A 19,338-nucleotide genomic window follows, 5' to 3' on the forward strand; every position below is an offset into this window, starting at 1 on the left:
CATCTCTTTATCCTTGCATTTTAAGTTCTTCAAGTCATCAATCAATTCTTTCATTTATGTGATAGGCCTGCATTAAAAATAGACATTTACCACAAATTATAGGTATCTTATATTATTAGATACATTATTATAAAACATGTTTTAGTTAAGGAGTATTGATACTTCATGTGCAAAATGATGATATAAAACCATGATAAAAATGCACTTTTAAGTACTAATCAAAAAGCCATTAATTATGGCACAAATTATACATATAACTCATCTCCACTTATACTCCACCAATTATACCAACAACTTCACCAATTATATCAATAACTCACCTTCAGTTATACCAACAACTCCACTTATTATTTTCTTCTACCAATTAATTTAATGGTGGCTTTACACATCTAACCCTTCAAAACTCATTACTTTAACCTTAATTTCTTTGTTTTTTTCTTCATATAAACTCTCTTCGCCTTTTTCCTCATTGTATTCTCTCTCACTAACGTATTCTGATAGTCCATCCACAAGGTCATTATGAATTGCATTAGTTGCCAAAACATTTGTCACCGCAGTAATATCCAAAAACGTTACATTTAATATATTAAGCTTGAGAATGAGAAACAAACTCACAATCCAATATCCTTGCAGAATTCATTCTTGCAGTGCATTCATTAAAGAAATAAAAAGCATCATCAAAATTACCCGAATCACCATCATCTTTGACACATTCAAATGGCTGCATAGTGTGTTGAAAATCCTCTAGGGCTGGCAAATCCTTAAGTACTTTCCCAGACAATGAAACAACAACATGGTCAATACTATTCTCGTCGAAAAGAAAACGAGTTGTGCAGATTAAGACCCTTGCTGCTGTCAAATTTGTAAAAGTGCTTGTAGCATTATCAATTCCAATCAAACGGCCATAACGAGGTCCATAAAGATAGAGATAAACCAAAAAGATCAACTCAGCAAAAGCTATCAACATTAATAGCTTTATTATTATTATTATTATTATTATTATTATTATTATTTGAAAGGAGCTGATATAATTAATCGGAACATGAGTTTGTTCTGCCATCACATGAAAACCTAACATAACATCACACAAAAAGATAAACTGAAAACAATAAGCTGTCTAAACTGGAGGTTCCCAAGCTCCAGGAAAGCTATGAACATTGGAGTTTGCTACAAAGAATGCAAGAACAGGACAAAGAGCAGACAAAGAGCAGACAAAGCTCGGATCACCTCTGCTGAGATCTGACTGCTTGAGATCCTCCCCTAGAAAAAACAGCAATAGCTTTATAGCGCCAGTAAAGATGAAAAAAACATTATAGCGCCAATATAGGTGAAGAAAAGCGAAAAAAGTTACCTAAAAACAAAAACAAAAGCATTTTTTTTATCTTTTTTTTTTCAAATTTCTGCTCTTTTCTTTTTTTGAACTCGCTTTTTCTCACAAAGGAAAAAAGGCCGAGTCTTAATAATATACATAGGCAAAGTGAGAGTCCAAACAGTAAACAACATTTGTTTCAAGTCCTAGCCTAGATTGGCTCAGAATGCAAACCATGTTACAGAGGCCAATTCTTGGATCCTTGATTTTGCTAAAATTCAATTGAGAACTAGTGTCTAAAATTGAGTAGGCTTTAGCAAGCTGAGTTTAACCCTGACCTGTACCACTTGTGCTTGTAGATACGAACTTGTGCTCAATTATTGTCCTTTTTAGGTAATTGAGAGGGCTAAAGGTTCTAGGACAAAATATTACATAGCATAAAATATAGTGGTTGCAACTTGCAAGTATAATCCACCTAAAATAGAATGCAAAGTCCTTCAGGAGCTAACTAAAAATATTTGAGGGACTCTAGCATATGTTTTCCAAAGAAACGAAACACATTTAAATACATAATATAATTAATTCTAAATTTAAATAATAACAATAAAAATTGATAATAAATCATCAATATTTATCAACAAATATTTAAAAATTGTTATTTACAACCAGAAATATAATTAGCATTATCAATTCCAATCAAATGGCTATAACGAGGTCTAGAAAGATAGCGATAAACCAAAGAGATCAACCCAGCAAAAGCTATCAACAACAATTGCACCAGTTTAGCTATATGAGCAAAGGCAGGAAAAGAGGCTTGGACGGTGTTATTAGTATTTTGCATAGATGCTTCAAAGTTTAGAAGTTTTTCATGTAGCTCATCAAAGGAGATTGGAGTATCTCAAGCTTGTACTGCCCTAGCCAACTATTTGTATTCAGGATCAAGTCCCTCAAGAATTCTTTCTAAGAGATCTTCAATATCAACTAGTGCTCGAAGAATGGCAAGCTCATCATCTCAGGCTTTCATGGTCTGAAGGAACTCAGAGACACCCATCGATCCCTTTATGATTTGTTTTAATTGGTTTTTCACTTGCTTGATTCTGCCACAAGATGGTTTGGCATATGTATTAGCCAATATTGTCCAGGCTTCCTTTAATGTTTGTGCTTGAGCAATGAACAACATTATTGTAGGTGAAAGAGAACCAAGAATGGCATTGAGAAGTAGTTCATCCTGTCTCATCCATAGTGTGTAGTGGTTCCTTGAAGATTTGATGCTTGACAGGAAAGTGATCCATGAATGAATCGAAGGAGATCATATCCTATGAGTAGAGTCTGGAATTGAAGTTTTCAGGCTAGATAGTTGGTGGAGGTAAGTTTTAATGGTGTTTGGGCCGCTAACAGGAAAAAAAAAAAAAACAGAGCTAACAGAATTGCTTATTTTATTAAATCAATCAATCAGGTATATATACAACAAAAGATAACAAAGCTAACAGAATTGCCTAATCTTGACTGACAGAATAGCTCACATAATTTGCCTATACATTCGGTTGCGTATATGCTCGGGAGAATAATGCTGGAAGGTTGGAGAAAACAGATTGTACACTTGTTTGTTATAACAGTTATACACTGATTTGCACAGTGTGTGTTAGTGCATGTCTGTTAACTCTGTCCTATATATATATATATATATATATATATATATATATATATATTAGTTTTGTTTATAATTATAATGTAGTGGTAAGAGATTGTGAATGCAACATGTTGTTGATGCCTAAGCTGAATAGGTCCATTTTTAACAGAATAAAACCAATGCTATTTGATCTGCCTGGAAGATTTAAAATCAATGAGAAAAGGAAAATTGATGGTGAAAAGTGTTTTCAAAGCGTAAGATTTGATGTGATTGAGTAATCATTCATTGTTATCACATTTTCTTCTCCGTTACTTTACTATGAACTTTGGTGATTGTGCGATGTAGTTCTTCACTTTGGTATCATTGACATCCTCCTCCTCCAAGATTATGATATCAGCTAAAAACTAGAGCATGCATACAAGTTTTTAGCCAACCAGTTCATAGCAAAATCATTCATATATAAATGAATACATTCACAAGACATTAAAATCTCTTATCATTCTTGAATATATGAAAAGTTGCATTCATGTAAAAACTCCCCTTTTTAAACATCTATTTGAACTCAAAACCAATATAACAATATGTGAGTAAACTCACTTGCCAATTTCAATTAACTCATTAAACCATAGATGAATATGAAAACATAAGGATTAAATATTATTTTCTAAGACTACAAGGTTAAATTAATTATTTTCTAAATTAGATTATTGTTATAGGTTTCTGTAGATTTGAGCTATGCAAGTTTGGTATTTTAACAATGTTTATGTTTTTTTTGTTTATTTAATTTTAGTCCCAAACAATGTTTATGTTTTTTGTTTATATAATTTTAGTCCCAAATTTATTATTAATTGGTGTTGGTGTCCTGAAACTAATGACAAACTGGCAAGAAAAACAAAAGTTGTATATATAAAAAGAAGAAATGCAAAAAAATAGTAAAAACCATGCAATAATACATAGAAAGATTTTATAGTCAAAACTAGCAATGCTTTACTTATTAGACTAATTAAGGATGCTTTCGGAGCTTTCCTGTGTTTCGGTAATTTTCATCAATTATTTTAAATTATAACATTAAATGGTAAAGAACCAACTCAAATATTATATCCCAATCAATAATCTCTTCCTAGAAAACCAATTTATTTCTAACTAACATCAAGGATTTTCATTTTTTGAAGTGAGGAAAAAAAATGAAACAATATTCATCAAATTTTGTAACTTGAAAATATAAATTACGTCATGGATAAGAATTAACAACTAGGTTGTCCAATATAAATGCGGATGGAAAAAATTTCAAAGAGCATTCAATAAAACTTCCAAGCTTGGAAAATGATCTTCAAGCCCACAAATACATATCAACATGTCAGATCTTCGAGCCAACAAGTACCGTACTCATTTAGAGCAACTTCAAGCATCTGCATGTAAAATAATCTTGTACTCTCACCTCAATCGAAGGCTCCCGGACCTTAAAAAACCATCAAATTTTGATCATTGAGTGACACTAAAATGTTTGAAAAGAAAGTTAAACGTGCATCAAATTTTGATCATTTTGTTATTACGAACAAATTCCCATCACTTTCAATTAAAGAACTTACTTTATAATCAAAAAGGTTAATATCACATCTTTTTCATTTTTGCTTTAAAATATCGAGTTTGAAATAAAATATAAAAACATTATTCAATTTTTTTATTTTAATGTAAAAAAATAAATTTTCAACGTTTTCTAGATAAATTAAAGTGATTTTAATAAAATATGTTAGTGATTGTTGGCTTTTTGTTTTTTCAAAAAATTATTATTAAAGCTATAATTTATTTTTTTAAGTGATATTCGATAGATCTAATTATTAAAGGTAATATTTAATTTTTATATTAAATAAAAAGAATATTATCATAAAATCAAGAAAAAAAATAAAACCAACCAGACTCTAAATATTTAATAAAAAATATTTTTAAAGATAATATCTAATTATTTAGATTAATAAAAAAAATTTAATATCACATCGTTTTCATTTTTGTTAAAGATAATATTTAATGTTTTAGATTAAATAAGAAAAATAAAATAATTACAGATAAAATTTAATCTCTTAAATTAAATAGAATAAAATAGAAATAACTAAAGGAAATATGCATTCTTACCAAAAAGCCTTAAATATATAATATTTTTTTTATTAAAAATGATATTTAATTTTTTTATATTAAATAATAATAATAATGGAATCATTAAAGATAATATTTGATCTCATAAATTAAATATAATAGAATAAAAATAACTAAATGAAATATTTGTTCTTACCATATATTAAACCGAGGCTATGTCTTGGCAGCTTCGGAAATAAATAGTCACTCCATTGCTTAGGTGTGGACGCTGTAATTGAACCAGAATGAGGATGGGGAAGCAGATGATATGGCGGTGGTGAAGACTTCACTTTATCTCTTCCCACTGCCGACTCTTCAAATGAATCTAACTTCTCTGCGATCACATGGACCCCACATTCTTTAAAGTGTACGGGTTCGACCTGCCAACCGATGCGCAGTGCATCCTCTGCTGGCTCTGAAGACATGCACAGTTCCAATTCGTCATCTGCACAGTAATCTTCCATTGCCATTTCACTTCTACGTATGTATCTTATCCATCCCTCAGTTTCTGCTGTTACTCGTGATTCTTTAAACAATTGAATACCGTTGCTTTTATTTCTTATAATAATAATAATGGCATTGTCTATGGCAGAATATCGGTCTAGAATGAAAAACCAAACAACTAAGCCATGGAAGACTGGAGGTATATGGAATGACAATAAGCATCCTTCTCCCCTGTAGCTCAACCAGTTTGGCATCTCACCACGAATATCGAAAATAAGATACTGGTGACGACCGTTGCACATTACCTGTATAAATATATTATCATAAAATCAAGAAATTAAAAATAAAACCAACCAGACTTTAAATATTTAGTAAAAAATATTATTAAATATAATATTTAATTCTTTAGATTAAATAAGAAAAATAAAAAATATTATTAAAGATGATATTTATTTTTTAAATAAAATAATAATAATAATGATTATTGCCTGTATACATATTAATTTCAAGGAATGCTGAGATTTTAGATATTAATCAATGTATGTGCCAATTGTGCGTGTTTACTTTTTGTGCGAAAGAGAAACTAAAAGAAATAGTACCTCAATAACGCTCTTCTGTAATTTATTCGGTGAATGATGTACCGTTCAAATTAATAGAACTGGTAACATTTATTCAAACTAATTTCTATTTTCTTGTTATTATCATTTAATTTGTTATTGCTATATACTGGTACATAATTTACGCTAGAAAGTAAATCATTATTCAATATCGATGACCTATAATAAATATTGATGTATGTGCTAATTGTGTGTTTACTTTTTGTGCAAGAGAGACTGAAAGAAATAGTACCTCAACAACACTCTTCGGTAATTTATTTCGTGAATGACTGTGTGCTTCAACAGTAAAATCCCAGAAAAAATAAATTAGATCTTCAATGCCCTGAATCTCTTCTAACGAATAACTGTCAAATAGTTCTATATATAGTTCTTTTTTTGGCTCGCTTGGTATTCTTACTCTTTTCAATGATTTGCAATGAGATGCAACCAAACACTCTAAACTTGAGGGAAGATCTAGGATTGATACAAGATATTCGCATTCGTAAACAGACAAACTCCATAGCTTGGGACAGAAGCCGATCCCAAAAGGCAGGCTAGAGAATTTGTTTCTTGATAAATCCAATACTTCTAGAGCGGACAAACCACTGAGATCAACACATTTAGTTGCGTGATCAGACAAACCAGCATTAGAAAGCTCAAGACGTTTCAATCGCAGCCATGGTTTCCCATTCAAAACACCTGCTGAAATCAAAGAAGAACTTGGTGGAGCCCAACTATTTCCACACAATGATAACCATCTGACATGCTTTAATTGTCCAATTGAAGAGAGAACTTGCTCATTTTCAATCCCATCGGCTAGCAGCTCGGTTAAGGATTCCATATCACCCATGCGTTCCGGCAATTTCTCAAGTTGTGAACACGAAGAAATATTCAGAGTTTTAAGAGACTTTACATTGCCAACGCTTTCAGGGAGAATCTTCAAACTACAACATCCATCCAGATTCAAGAACACGAGGCTCGTCAAATTTCCAATAGATTGATGGACTTCAACTAAACTTGAGCAACCTTCCAGCTTTAGTTTCTCTAGACCTGAACTGTGTAAGTTTGGTGTTTTAATAAGATTCCAAGAATAACTGAGATCAAGGATTTTTAGCTTGTTGAGAATCTGTCATAATAGAGAAAAATAATGAAAATTAATCATAGAAAGTCATAACATGTAAATATAAATTACATACTGGAGAAATTTTGGGAATTGTAGCATGTTTCGCACCTTTTTTCCCTCCCATAGTTCTTTGAGGTCACAGCACTGCATATCAAGAACAGCTAGATTGTCCAAGGCAAAATCGGATGGAAAATATTTCAAACGACATTCATGCCAACAAAGCCACATCAACTCTTTAGAAAGCAGTTCGAAGGATCCGGTGAGATGTACTCCATTGATTTGGAGTAAATTTAAGAATTTCATTTCTGCAAATGATCCTGTGCTCAGTGATTTAACTTCTGATGCTCTGACATCCAGTGCAAGACCCTCTACAACATCCGTACCCTAAAAAAAAAAATACAACTTTCATACAATTATTTGTAATAAGTGTGACTAGAAAATACGCATGACTATGCTTTCGTGTATGCATTGAGCTCTTACCTTCTGGTGGTCAAGTACATTCCATGCATCGTCTTTATTCCAAATTCTGGTCCTTTTTCCAAGAAGTAAGGGAGACGCATTACAGACGACCTCCCTTCCCATGTCCCGTAAAAGATCATGCATGGTTACCGTCCTTCCAGTTCTAGATAACAGCCTTTCATCTTCAATTATACACACATGAAATTGAATCAGAGACCTTTCACGGAGAGTTTCCAAAACTACTTCTGGATTGTAACAGCAACGGGCTCCTAGCACTTTTGCGACGTATTCTTTCTCTATACCAATAAAGAAGCATGCAATATCAAGGAATGCTCTTTGTAGTTCACCATCAAGTGCGTGATAACTTATTAGAAGCTTTCCTTGAATATCGTGGTTTGGAATTCTGCTCATGTTGTCAATTTTACTTTCCCATCTATCTTTGTTTTCCCTGTACAGAAGAGCTCCTATAACCTTAAGAGCTAAAGGAAGTCCTCCACAGAAATCAACGGCTTTCTTCGAAAGCTCAATGTAATCTTCTGCTGGCTTGTTGTCCTTAAAGGCATGCCTGCTGAAAAGCTGAAGGGACTCATCTGGTTTCAATTCTTCGATCTGATATGTTTGATCTGCTTCACGAAGAAGACTTGAATATCTTGTTGTAATAATTAGTCTACTTCTGGGACCAAACCAACTTCGATCTCCCATCAATGCATTTAGCTGGTCCGGATGAGCCACATCATCAGCGACAACAAGAACTCTTTTGCGACGAAGTCGCTCTTTGATCAGAACCTTTCCTCTATCAGCACAATCGAAGTTTGCAACATATTGATTTAAAATATCATGAAGAAGTTGCTTTTGTAAAGGAACAAGACCATTAACTTGTTTGGACCTTTCATTGACATCCGAAAGAAAACTGCTTCCCTCGAATTCATAGCATAGTTGATTAAATACAACTTGTGCTGTAGTCGTCTTTCCTATTCCTGGCATCCCATGTATGCCCACAATGCGTACATCATCTGTTGCAGTACTTAGAAAGTCAAAAATTTTGCGAGAAAGCCGATCCATACCTACTAGGTGCTCAGGAACATATAAGTACTTGGGTTCTAATTTATTCAACACATCCTTGATAATCTCTTTGATAAATTTTGCTTCATGCCTGCTCATAGAAAGAAATATTTTATTATTTCACATTGAAAAATTAATGTAATGTAAAATTACTCCATAAACATGTGCAAGTGAATCTTAGAGAAAAAAGGAATACCCATTTGCCATATCATTGAGACTCCATCCGGATAGGTTTCCGGCATCCTCAAGAGCTTTTCTCCACTCCTTCACCAACTTCTCTTCAAAACGCTCTTCATGCTTATCAAACGCCTCTGCAAAACTGCCAGTCTGTTTTCTCACATCTGAAGGATCAATGTCATAGAATATAGGAAGAACAATCTGACCGGTTTTCCTATTTTTGCACTTAAGAATCTCTACAAGTTCATTGAGACACCATCTAGAAGAAGCATATCCTTTTGAGAAGACAACTATGGATATCTTTGATTCTCGAATTGCCCTGAGGAGATGATGCGAGATTTCTTCTCCTCTTGGAAGTGCATCATCATCTCGAAAAGTGTGGATTCCTGCTTGGACCAAGGCAGTATATAGATGATCTGTAAATGTCTTGCGATTGTCTTCTCCTCTAAAACTCAAGAAGACATCATAGGCCCCTTCTGGTCTAGATCGAGAAGACTCTGGCTCTGTCATGGCAGCTGCAGAAATCAAGGCATTATCAATTACCAATGGAGCAATATAACGAAGAGTTAGCTATGAAATTCCAAAGCTATGATATTGAAATGAGGTTAATTGTATTCTTTATATAGGCTTTTGAATTCACTAAAAAACTGTTCATCATCTTTCTTGATTCTATTGTTTGCTATTAATAATGTACAGAGAAAGAACAAGGAAATTTCCTTCGTAAATTGCTAGGAATTTCGAGCGGTAATTTGCTCGGTTAAGTCATAATCTGCCCCAATTTTACAAGCAGAGAAGATGAGGCTAAATCAACCATAATTGTTTTTTCGATAGCCAGTGATGGGTCATGATTTTCTTAAAAAAAATTATTTAAAGACCATCAAATTATTTTTAAATATCAATCAAGACATTCAAGATAGAAAAATACTCAGATCATATTCAAGAAAATATCTCTATTTTCTTGTTATTTTTGAATTATTTACTAGTTACTTTTTATTTATTTTAATAGATTCATTTAGCTTTTATATAAATAGTTAATATTTTATTTTTGAAAACAATTTTAAAAATACTTGATTTTTTTGTTACAATTTAAAATTATAATCTTAAATATTGAAAATAATTTTGTCCTTCCCTTTTGTCTCCTCTAAAAACATAAAGTGAATTATAATTAATTAATAATTTGAACAATCTCAAGCATGCTTAATTTAATATAATTTCATTTTTAAAAATGCATTTTATTGTAAAAATTAAACTATTAAAATAAACTCTAAAATATAATTTATATTATGTTTTAATATACTTTCTTAAGAAAATCCCTTTTAATTGAAACCTGCACAATTATATATTGAAATTTACTGATGTGACTTAAAGTTTCCATAATAATAAAAAAAAAAGATTTCTTGCAAATTATTAGCCAAGCAATAATTGTCAAAGAGTTTTTAGAGTGGTAATTTAATTCGTGGTGGTTGCTGAGGGAGGATGTGATGCACTTTTGGAGTTAAGTAAAATCATATTTTTAAAATATTTCAATTTTTTTTATTGTTTTAAATTATGTTTTATTATTATAATGTATTGATGTTAAAATTATTTTTTAAAAAAATATTATTTTAATGCATTTTAAAAATAATTTAAAATATAATATTTATATGCATAAAATATTTATTGTCAAAGATCAAGCAATATTTATTCTTCACATAGGAGAAGGAGAAAGGATATGCTTTGTATTCATTTGCAGGAGAGAGCACCACAAATTTCGAGTCAAAGCAAGTCAAGTAGTAAAAGTTAGAAAAATTATATTTATTTATTTTTGATATTATCACATTAAAATAATTAAAAAAATATAAAAAATATTTTAAAACAAATAAAATTTAAAATTTAATAAAAAATAGGTTTCCAAGCCATATAATATCTATAAGTTTTTTTAAAAAAAATTCAAACATACTATTAGAATAAAGTTTGTTTATGTTATTTATGTTAGCAAATAAGTAGTAAATTGGTCAATCAAGATAAAAAACAAACTGGAATCATATTTAAAAAATATCTCTATTTTCTTGTTATTTTTGGATTATTCACTTGATTTTACTAGTTATTTTTTATTTATTTTAATAGATTCATTTAGCTATTATATAAATAGTTGATGCTTTTATTTTTGAAAAAAAATTTAAAAATAATTGATTTTTTTCTTAAAATTTAAAATTAAAATTTCAAATATTTAAAAACTCTAATTCTTTAATTTTCTTGCCAATACTTTGCAAGTAAGTCTGCAAGTAAGTCGGTCAATCACAAATTTTCAAATTATATACAATATAAAGTGCTAGGAAATTTATTTTGTGAATTAATTGAGATTTTGAGTCGACCTTTATTTGGACCAATCAAATAATAAATTCAAGTTAAATCAGCAAAATTAGGACCCAAAACAGTCTGTGCATTAACAATTCATTCAAAAGAGTTGTACAGTATTTTTATTATTTGTTTTAGGAGAGACTCTCCAACAATATAAAAAACTATATATTAAAACCTAGCATTATGCAATTCTAATACTATATTTTGAATAATTTTAAGAAAAAAATTATAATGTAATTGTAATTAAATTTTTAGAAATCTTAGAAAGAGGTTCTATATCCCTTTCTTGTTCTCTGATTTCACCTATATTTTATATTTATTAAGAATATTTTTTTATTTTTTATTTTTTTCTGTGTTTTTTGTTTTTTTCATTAAGAATGTTTTAATTCATTCTATTCTTTTGCTAGATATATCAGAATACAAATTGGTACCATTTATTCGATCTAATTCATATTTTCTTGTTACTATCCTCTAATTTATTATCACTAGAAATATAAAAAAATAAATATTTTTTTATATTAAAATAAATATTCCTTTTGATTTAAATAAAAGATCTAATTGAAAAGGCTTGTTAATGGCTTCTTTCTAATAAATTCAAAGGATGTACCATATATCTATTAAAATCATGATATGTTTATAGGTAATTTAAAAGTTTCAATTTAGTTTCAAAATATGAGATCCCATCCCATCATATTATGTTGTGTGGAACCATTTTTCTTCCTCTGCAAAGTTACCACAGCAACTGGGTCCACGCGTTAGCATTATTGAGGTCGAAAAGGTTACTGCTATTATTTTTCTTCCTCTGTTATCAAATTCTTCCAAGCTATTGTTGATCAATGTGCCAAAAACACAACAGAAAATCAAGCAAAGATTTTGATTCTCCTCCATTATTCTTCTCTCTGTGCTATTATTGTAACAATTTATTAAAGCAGTGCAAGACATTGAAAACATGGGTATCATGAAGTGACATGAAAATATCAGAAAAAATACACAAAAAAATAATAAAAAATATATATTTAGTATTGAAATTACACCAATAATTAAATATTATACATAAAAATTAAGTTTGAGAGTTTTTAGATCATAATTTAAGGTTGAATAGAAAAAAAGAAGAAGCTTATATTAGTTATAGAAAAAAAGAAGAAGATTATATTAGTTTAGTTTGGCTGCAATTAAAAAATAGAAATTCAAGAATGAGTTTAAAATGAATAACCAATTTAAAAAATCAATTAGAGATTTAATTGAAAAAAAAATTGAAACTGCAATTCATTTGGCTTAAAAATTTAGATTGGAAGAATCAATGACTGAAATGAAAAAAATAAAAAAAATTAAAGGAAAAGAGTTGAAAATTGATCAAAATAAAAGAATTAAAAGTCTAGGGATCGAAGCATAAAAGGTGCTAAAATATTGCGTTTAACGTAGTTCCACATGGCGTGTTTAGCATTATTCCATATGAAGAAAACCTAAAACAAAATGAAGTCTTTTCACATTAATTGAAATGGTGTGTTTTGCCTGGAAAAGGTAACAAAAAATTTTGATATTAAAAGAAAAATGAAAATGATGTCATTTTGTCTCTAAAATCTGATTTCCTTGAACATATATGGAAGGCTGCCACTTTTTTCCCTCTTTTCAACCCAATCCTCCTACTAAACCAAAAACACCTTCCTATAATCTTGAGCATACCATTGACGATCTTGAATAAGAAATCATATTTTCTACCCTGATCTCTCCCCATGAATCGAGCAAAAAAAGGTTGGTGGCCAGCATTTAAGGCAGTTTCCAGTCCAGAATTTCAAGTGGTAATTTCGAGTCAATGCTTAACATACCCTATCATAAGACTAATCAAATAATATATACATTGTAAAAAAATATAAAATTGAAACTTTGGAGTAAAATAGTAAAAGCAAGAAAAATATTAAACGAACTTTTGGAGTAAGGTTCGTTTATGCTTAACAAATGCTTAGCAAGTCAATCGATCAAGATAGAAAACATACTTAAATTATATTGAGGAGATATATTTATTTTTTAGTTATTTTTGAATTATTTACTAGTTATTTCTGATTTATTTTATTAGATTTATTTAGCAATTATATAAATAGTTGATGTTTTATTCTTGATTTTTTTAAAAAAATAATTGGATGTTTTTAAAAATTTAAAAATTTTAAAAACTCTAATTCTTTAGCTTTCTTGCAAATACTTTTTCAAGTCAAATAGTCAATGACAGTTTTCTAATAATGTACAAGAGAGAGCACATGGAAATTTTCTCCATAAATTGCTTGGAAATTTCAAACAGCAAATACTTAGCAAGTCAGTCAATGCAAGTCAGTCCAGCGACGATATTTTTAAAAAATTCATGTACATGAGAAAGTACTAGGAAATTTCCTTTATAATTTACTAGAAATTTTGAATGAAATCTCCGGTCAATGCAGTTGTATTATCTTTGGTCTCTATATTTACATACCGTTATCTTTATAAATATTTTCTCAGTTATTTTTTTTTTAATTTAGGTTAGAAATATTAATTTTTTTATACAATATTACTAAATATTTATAATTTTTTTTGTATTAAAAAGAAATATGTTTTCCATTTTATTTTTTTATTAAATATTATCAATCTCTTCTGGTTTTTTTTTTAAAAATAATTTTTCTATTTAACTGTTTCTATATATAAATGTCTATGTGCTATTATTGTAACAATTTATTAAAGCCATGGAAGATTTTTGGGCTAAAACAGTGCAAAAACTAGCTTTTATTTTCTTGTTACTATCATCTAATTTATTATTATTATTATGTATATCAAAAAAATAAATATTTTTTTTATAATTTACATGATGTACCTAAAACCATGATATGTTTAAAAATAATTAAAAAAATCTCAATTTAATAATTTTTATATAATTGTGTAAGCATGTTTTTTATCAATTTTATTTCAAACATAATTTATGCTAAAAAATGTTCATCATCTTTCTTGCAAATTATTAGCAATTCTCTTTAAATGAATATGATTTCCCTACGATCGCATGGACCTATATTCTTTAATGTGTACGGTTGGAATGGAACATCCATGCACACATCTTGAGAAGGTATTTGGAGTGCTGATTGCGTGGTGCTGCACACATTCTTTAATATTTTATTTTGTATGATTATTTTAAAAAGAGTACTAAATAAAATGTTATTTTACCATTTTTATTATTTTACATATCTTATAAAAATACTAAAATAAGATTTAATAGTTTTTCTTCACTAGTTTTTTTTTCCAATGATTTTTGTTAAATATATGTTTCTTGATTTGCTTTTTCCAAAATTATGGTAATTTCATAACATGTATCACGATAATTGTATCTGTTTTTAGTATTGAACTTAATTCACTAAAAAATATTCATCATCTTTCCATCAGATAATCTGCTAATCACAGCCTCGGGTGGAATATTTTTTTTGTTACATTTTTTTTCTTCTGATTTTAGCATATAGACTTATTCCACATGACAAATTAGTTTTTTATAGATATAAAATATGATAAATGAGACTTTAACATCAATTTTTTTGGAATAATAAATTCTTTTTTCAGTTACTTTAATTTAGTTTAGAAATTCTTTTTTTTTCGATTCAGTACAATAAAACTTTTATATTTGTTTATTTAAAAAGAATTATTTTTATATTTTATTTCTTACTCAATATTATCAAGCTTTTCAACTTTTTCAATTTTAAAAATAATAATTTCTCTATTTAGTTTTTTCTATATATATATATAAACTGTAGTAATAGTAATAGTCTAGCTGTAAGACTGGACACGGCATGTTTTCGCTTAATTCGGTATGCTCTTAGCACTTATTTGGCATCCCCTTGGGAAGAATTATGATTTATGAAATTAGTTGGATCCCACCTGCTGGGAGAAGCTATGAAATTACGGCGAGCTGAAGAGTAAAGTAAGAAGAAGGAATGCTATTTCTTCTTCCAAATAATCAATAATCAAGTGTCGACGGTCAACCAAATTATTTCTATTCTGTACAGTACAAGTGATATTTCGTTGATAAGTGAGAATCTAAGAGTAAAGTTCGTTTACGCTTAACAAAGACTTGACAAGTCGGTCAATCAAAATTAAAAACATACTCAAATCAGACCTAAAAAATACATTTATTTTCTTGTTATTTTTTGTTATTTACTTGATTTTACTAGTTATATTTAGCTATTATATAAATAGTTGATGTTTTATTAAAAAAATTAAAAATAATTGATTTTATTTTACAATTTAAAATTATAATTTCAGAAATTAAAAAATTCTAATTCTTTTAGCTTTCTTACCAATACTTTGCAATTAAAAACCAGTCCATGACAGTTTTTCTAATAATATACATAATAATATACAGAGAAAGAACAAGGAATTTGGAGCGGTAATTTCACAGTGGTGGCAACACCTGGGTCCCACGTGTTAAGATTTTTTATTTTGCAAAAAGATTTTGCCTCAACACACCTTTCTATCAAGAAGCCATATCATTTTGCAAATTTGATGCAGTGGAGACTCATGAGGAATTGCAAATTAACAAGTTAATTTTTAAAATGAATATTTAAAGGATAAAATTAAAAAAAATTAATTTATATAAAATTTTTAAATTTATAATTTTAGGCCATAACTAAATAAAAAAATCTACATATCTAAAGCAACTATTTAAAAACTTAGCTTTATCCAATGGGTTAACTTATATTCCAGGTGACCCTTGATTTAAACCGGCTTGAGTTTTAAAAAAAATTAAAAAAAAATTGATTTAATTTGATATGATGAATATTTGAATTGACCAATGTTTTAGTCAATCATAAAAAAATATAACCGAAATAGGGTCAAAACTCATTACTATTTTTTAAAAAAACAACTAAAAAATAAAAAAATAAAGATAATGTAGGTACAACAACCACTTTTTAATTTTAATATAGATTTATATATTAAAATATTAAATCAAATGAGAAATTCAAAAAAAAATATAACAAAAAATTTTAAATGATCTTACAATCCATGACCGAAAGAATTTATTTTTTAGAGACATTTAAGTAATTGACATGGATAAAAAAATGAAAAATCTGTAAAGCAACTAAAAAGAATTTTTTTAAGTGTTATTTGGTAATTATATTATAGAAAAAAATGTAAAATTACTAATTAATATTTTTATTTAATGTAATTATTAATAAACTAAAAATGATTTTTTAAGAATTTTTCAGAGAGTGAAAAACTGACTTACCCTTTTTATTTATTTCTTTCTCTATAATGGCAACCAAGAAAGACTCTTGGGCTAAAGCAGTGCGAACACTAACTTTTATTTTCTTGTTACTATCATCTAATTTATTATTACTATTATGTATATCAGAATTTTTTTTTTATATAATTTACATGATTTACTTAAAACCATGATATGTTTAAAAATAATTAAAAAATCTCAATTTAATAATTTTTATATACGATCCCATCAATAATTGTGTAAGCATGTTTTTTATCAATTTTATTTCAAACATAATTTATGCTAGAAAATGTTCATCATCTTTCTTGCAAATTATTAGCAATTCTCTTTAAATGAATATGATTTCCCTACGATCACATGGACCTATATTCTTTAATGTGTACGGGTGGAATGGACCATCCATGCGCCCCGCAAACTTTGCTGGTTATCATAATTATAAAAGGTAAAAGGTAACACGTAGAGCGGTGGATTAAAAAAAGCAAGGAAATTTCTCCAGCGAGGAGTACTGGTAAATCCTGAGGAAGGAATTTGGATTTTGGAGCGCTGATTTCGTGGTGCTGCACACAACTGGGTCCCACGTGTTAGCATTATTGAGGTCCTCCATTGTTATTCTGTCTTGGACCGTTCTTCTCTCTGTGCTTTTACTTTAGAATTTATACAAAACAGCTACACAGTATTTTTTTTTTTATTTTTAAATATTAAAAGAATTATTCCAAGTACTAAACTTGAAAAATATGTGAAAGTTATTCTATTTCTAACATTTGAATGAGACTGTTGTCTCGATCCATATAAAGAGAATCTTTTAAAAATAGTATTTTAAAATACAGAGTTCGTCTTACTCGAATAATTAATAAATTCAAATATTTATTGAAGATGAAAAATTATTATTGATTAAATTAAAGAGAAAATCAAGCATGTATTTAAATTCACTTATTTGGATTTAAAATTTATTATAAAAAAATAACTAGAGAGTCAACATCAATCCATATATTTGAAAAAAATTTAACATATTTAATAGTATAGTGAAAATTATTTTTTAATTAAAATATTTTAAAATTTATTTTTAATATCAATATATCAAAATAATTTAAAAATATCTTAAAAAACACAGTCAACTGCATTTTGAAATATCCTGGCAAATAACTCCTCCAGTAACCCTGATTAAGTAATTTATTTGCTTTGCTCGGCAATCTTGAGTTTTTATTCAAGTAATCAACTAGTAATGGGTTTTATTTTTATTTCTTATAGTTATTAATTAAAAAAATTATTTATATGATGAACTGGACGAGGGATTTGAGAGTTGAATATTATGTTCCAATATGAATATTTATTACATCCAAAATAAACATCTCTTACTTGGCCATGAGCTTTTGTAGCAAACTGCTAAGCTTTTATTGACTTGAACTAAATTATAAGCTCTATAAATAACAGGGACTAAGTAAGTGTAGCTAAAGACCGATGCCACGCTCGAGAAGGAAGAACATGCAGGTGGAGAACTTACCTTAATAGCTACTGGGTTAGGAGGGTTATAAAAAATTGATTTCTAATTCAATGTAGGAATATTTAAAGATATATGATATATGCAAGAACATGAAAATCGAAGTGGACAACAACAAATAGAACCGTGTTAATAGAACTTTCAAGGATGTAATTGAAAACAAATGAAGTTTGGTGACCAGAACCAAAATAGGTAAAAATCTCAAGGACCAAGGTCATTGTGAATTGCATTAGCTGCCAAAACATTTCCCACCGCAATAATCTGCGGAAACATACATTAAAAGAATAAGTGCTTTCCCTGACAATGAAACAACATGGTCAATATATACCATTCTCGTCGAAAATAATCTCCTTTCGAGTTCTGTAGATTAACACCCTTCCCTTGCTGCTGTCAAATCTGTAAAAGTGCTTTTAGCATTATCAATTCTAATCAAACAGCCATAACGAGCTATAACTGCGTGAAAATCATCTTCTGTCCAGAATGATAAACCAAAAGGATCAACCCAGCAAAAGCTATCAACAGCAATATCAGCTTTATAGCGTAGTAAGGATATTATTTTATAAATTAACATTTACTTTTAACACATTAAGGATGGTCAATCTAAAATTTGATTAAACGACTTACTTTCTTAAATTATACGAAAATTAATCCATAGATATTATTTTATTATTATAAAAGGAGAAAAAAGAGCTGCAATAGAATCCCTAATCTCAATAAAAACCTAAGAGGTGGAGGCATATTCTAATTAATATAGATAAGCAAAGTGACATTGCAAACAGTATACAACATTTGTTTCGTTTCAAGTCCTAGCCCAGATTGGCTCAGAATACGAGGCCAATTCTTGGATCCTTGATTTAGCTAAAATTCGATTGATAACTAAAACTGATCTTCTTCGGTTATAGTGTTTTTATTTTTGCTTTTTTTTTTATAATTAATTTTTTTATTCAATTTAATTTATTAATATTAATTTTTTTATATATTTAGTTCTCACACTCTCATTACATTAGATCTCAGGTTTTACAAGTTAACTCATTTGATTCAGATTTTATTTTTTTAATTATTTTTTTTTTAATTTTAATTTTTAAAATTAAATTTTATAATATATTTTATTTATTTTTCATTAAAATATTGTAATCTTAATATTTATTATACCCTTTCTCATAAAACACTATTAATAAAAATAATGCTTTTCTTTTGTTTTTTCTCTTTGTTTTTTTTAAGTACTGGACAGACAAACCAAACAACCAGGCAAATTTCATTTGTCTTCCTGCAGATCCTTTGCAAAGTTTCCACAACAAATGGATGCACGCGTTAACATTATTTATTGAGGTCGAAAAGGTTAT

The 19,338-nt window shown here is 28.7% G+C and overlaps 1 protein-coding gene and 1 long non-coding RNA gene across 7 annotated transcripts in view; one reads left to right on the forward strand and one right to left on the reverse strand.

The window, feature by feature from the left end:
• Positions 1–9,447, reverse strand: part of LOC105117504 (TMV resistance protein N-like) — a 17,066-nt gene extending 7,619 nt beyond the window's left edge. Inside the window, exons 1-6 of one of the 6 annotated variants that reach the window (XM_011015187.1) lie at positions 8,950–9,447; positions 7,713–8,844; positions 7,341–7,616; positions 6,363–7,235; positions 5,240–5,818; positions 219–235 (exon numbers count right to left, since the gene is read on the reverse strand). In XM_011015187.1, coding sequence (XP_011013489.1) covers positions 230–235; positions 5,240–5,818; positions 6,363–7,235; positions 7,341–7,616; positions 7,713–8,844; positions 8,950–9,440 — 3,357 coding nt within the window. In that variant the 5' untranslated portion in view covers positions 9,441–9,447 and the 3' untranslated portion in view covers positions 219–229. Of the gene's footprint in view, positions 1–218; positions 236–3,826; positions 4,399–5,203; positions 5,819–5,975; positions 6,097–6,329; positions 7,236–7,340; positions 7,617–7,712; positions 8,845–8,949 lie in introns of those variants that run through there. The other 5 variants (XM_011015186.1, XM_011015188.1, XM_011015185.1 and 2 more) reach the window with 5 other exon arrangements.
• LOC105117503 (uncharacterized) lies at positions 9,372–10,691 on the forward strand. The gene is made up of 3 exons (XR_840766.1): positions 9,372–9,447; positions 9,482–9,556; positions 10,626–10,691. It is a non-coding gene; the product is annotated as an uncharacterized LOC105117503 (long non-coding RNA).
• The last annotated feature ends 8,647 nt before the right edge of the window (positions 10,692–19,338 follow it).

Source organism: Populus euphratica, unplaced genomic scaffold (assembly GCF_000495115.2).
Source record: "Populus euphratica unplaced genomic scaffold, PopEup_1.0 scaffold1393.1, whole genome shotgun sequence".
Lineage (NCBI taxonomy): Eukaryota > Viridiplantae > Streptophyta > Magnoliopsida > Malpighiales > Salicaceae > Populus > Populus euphratica.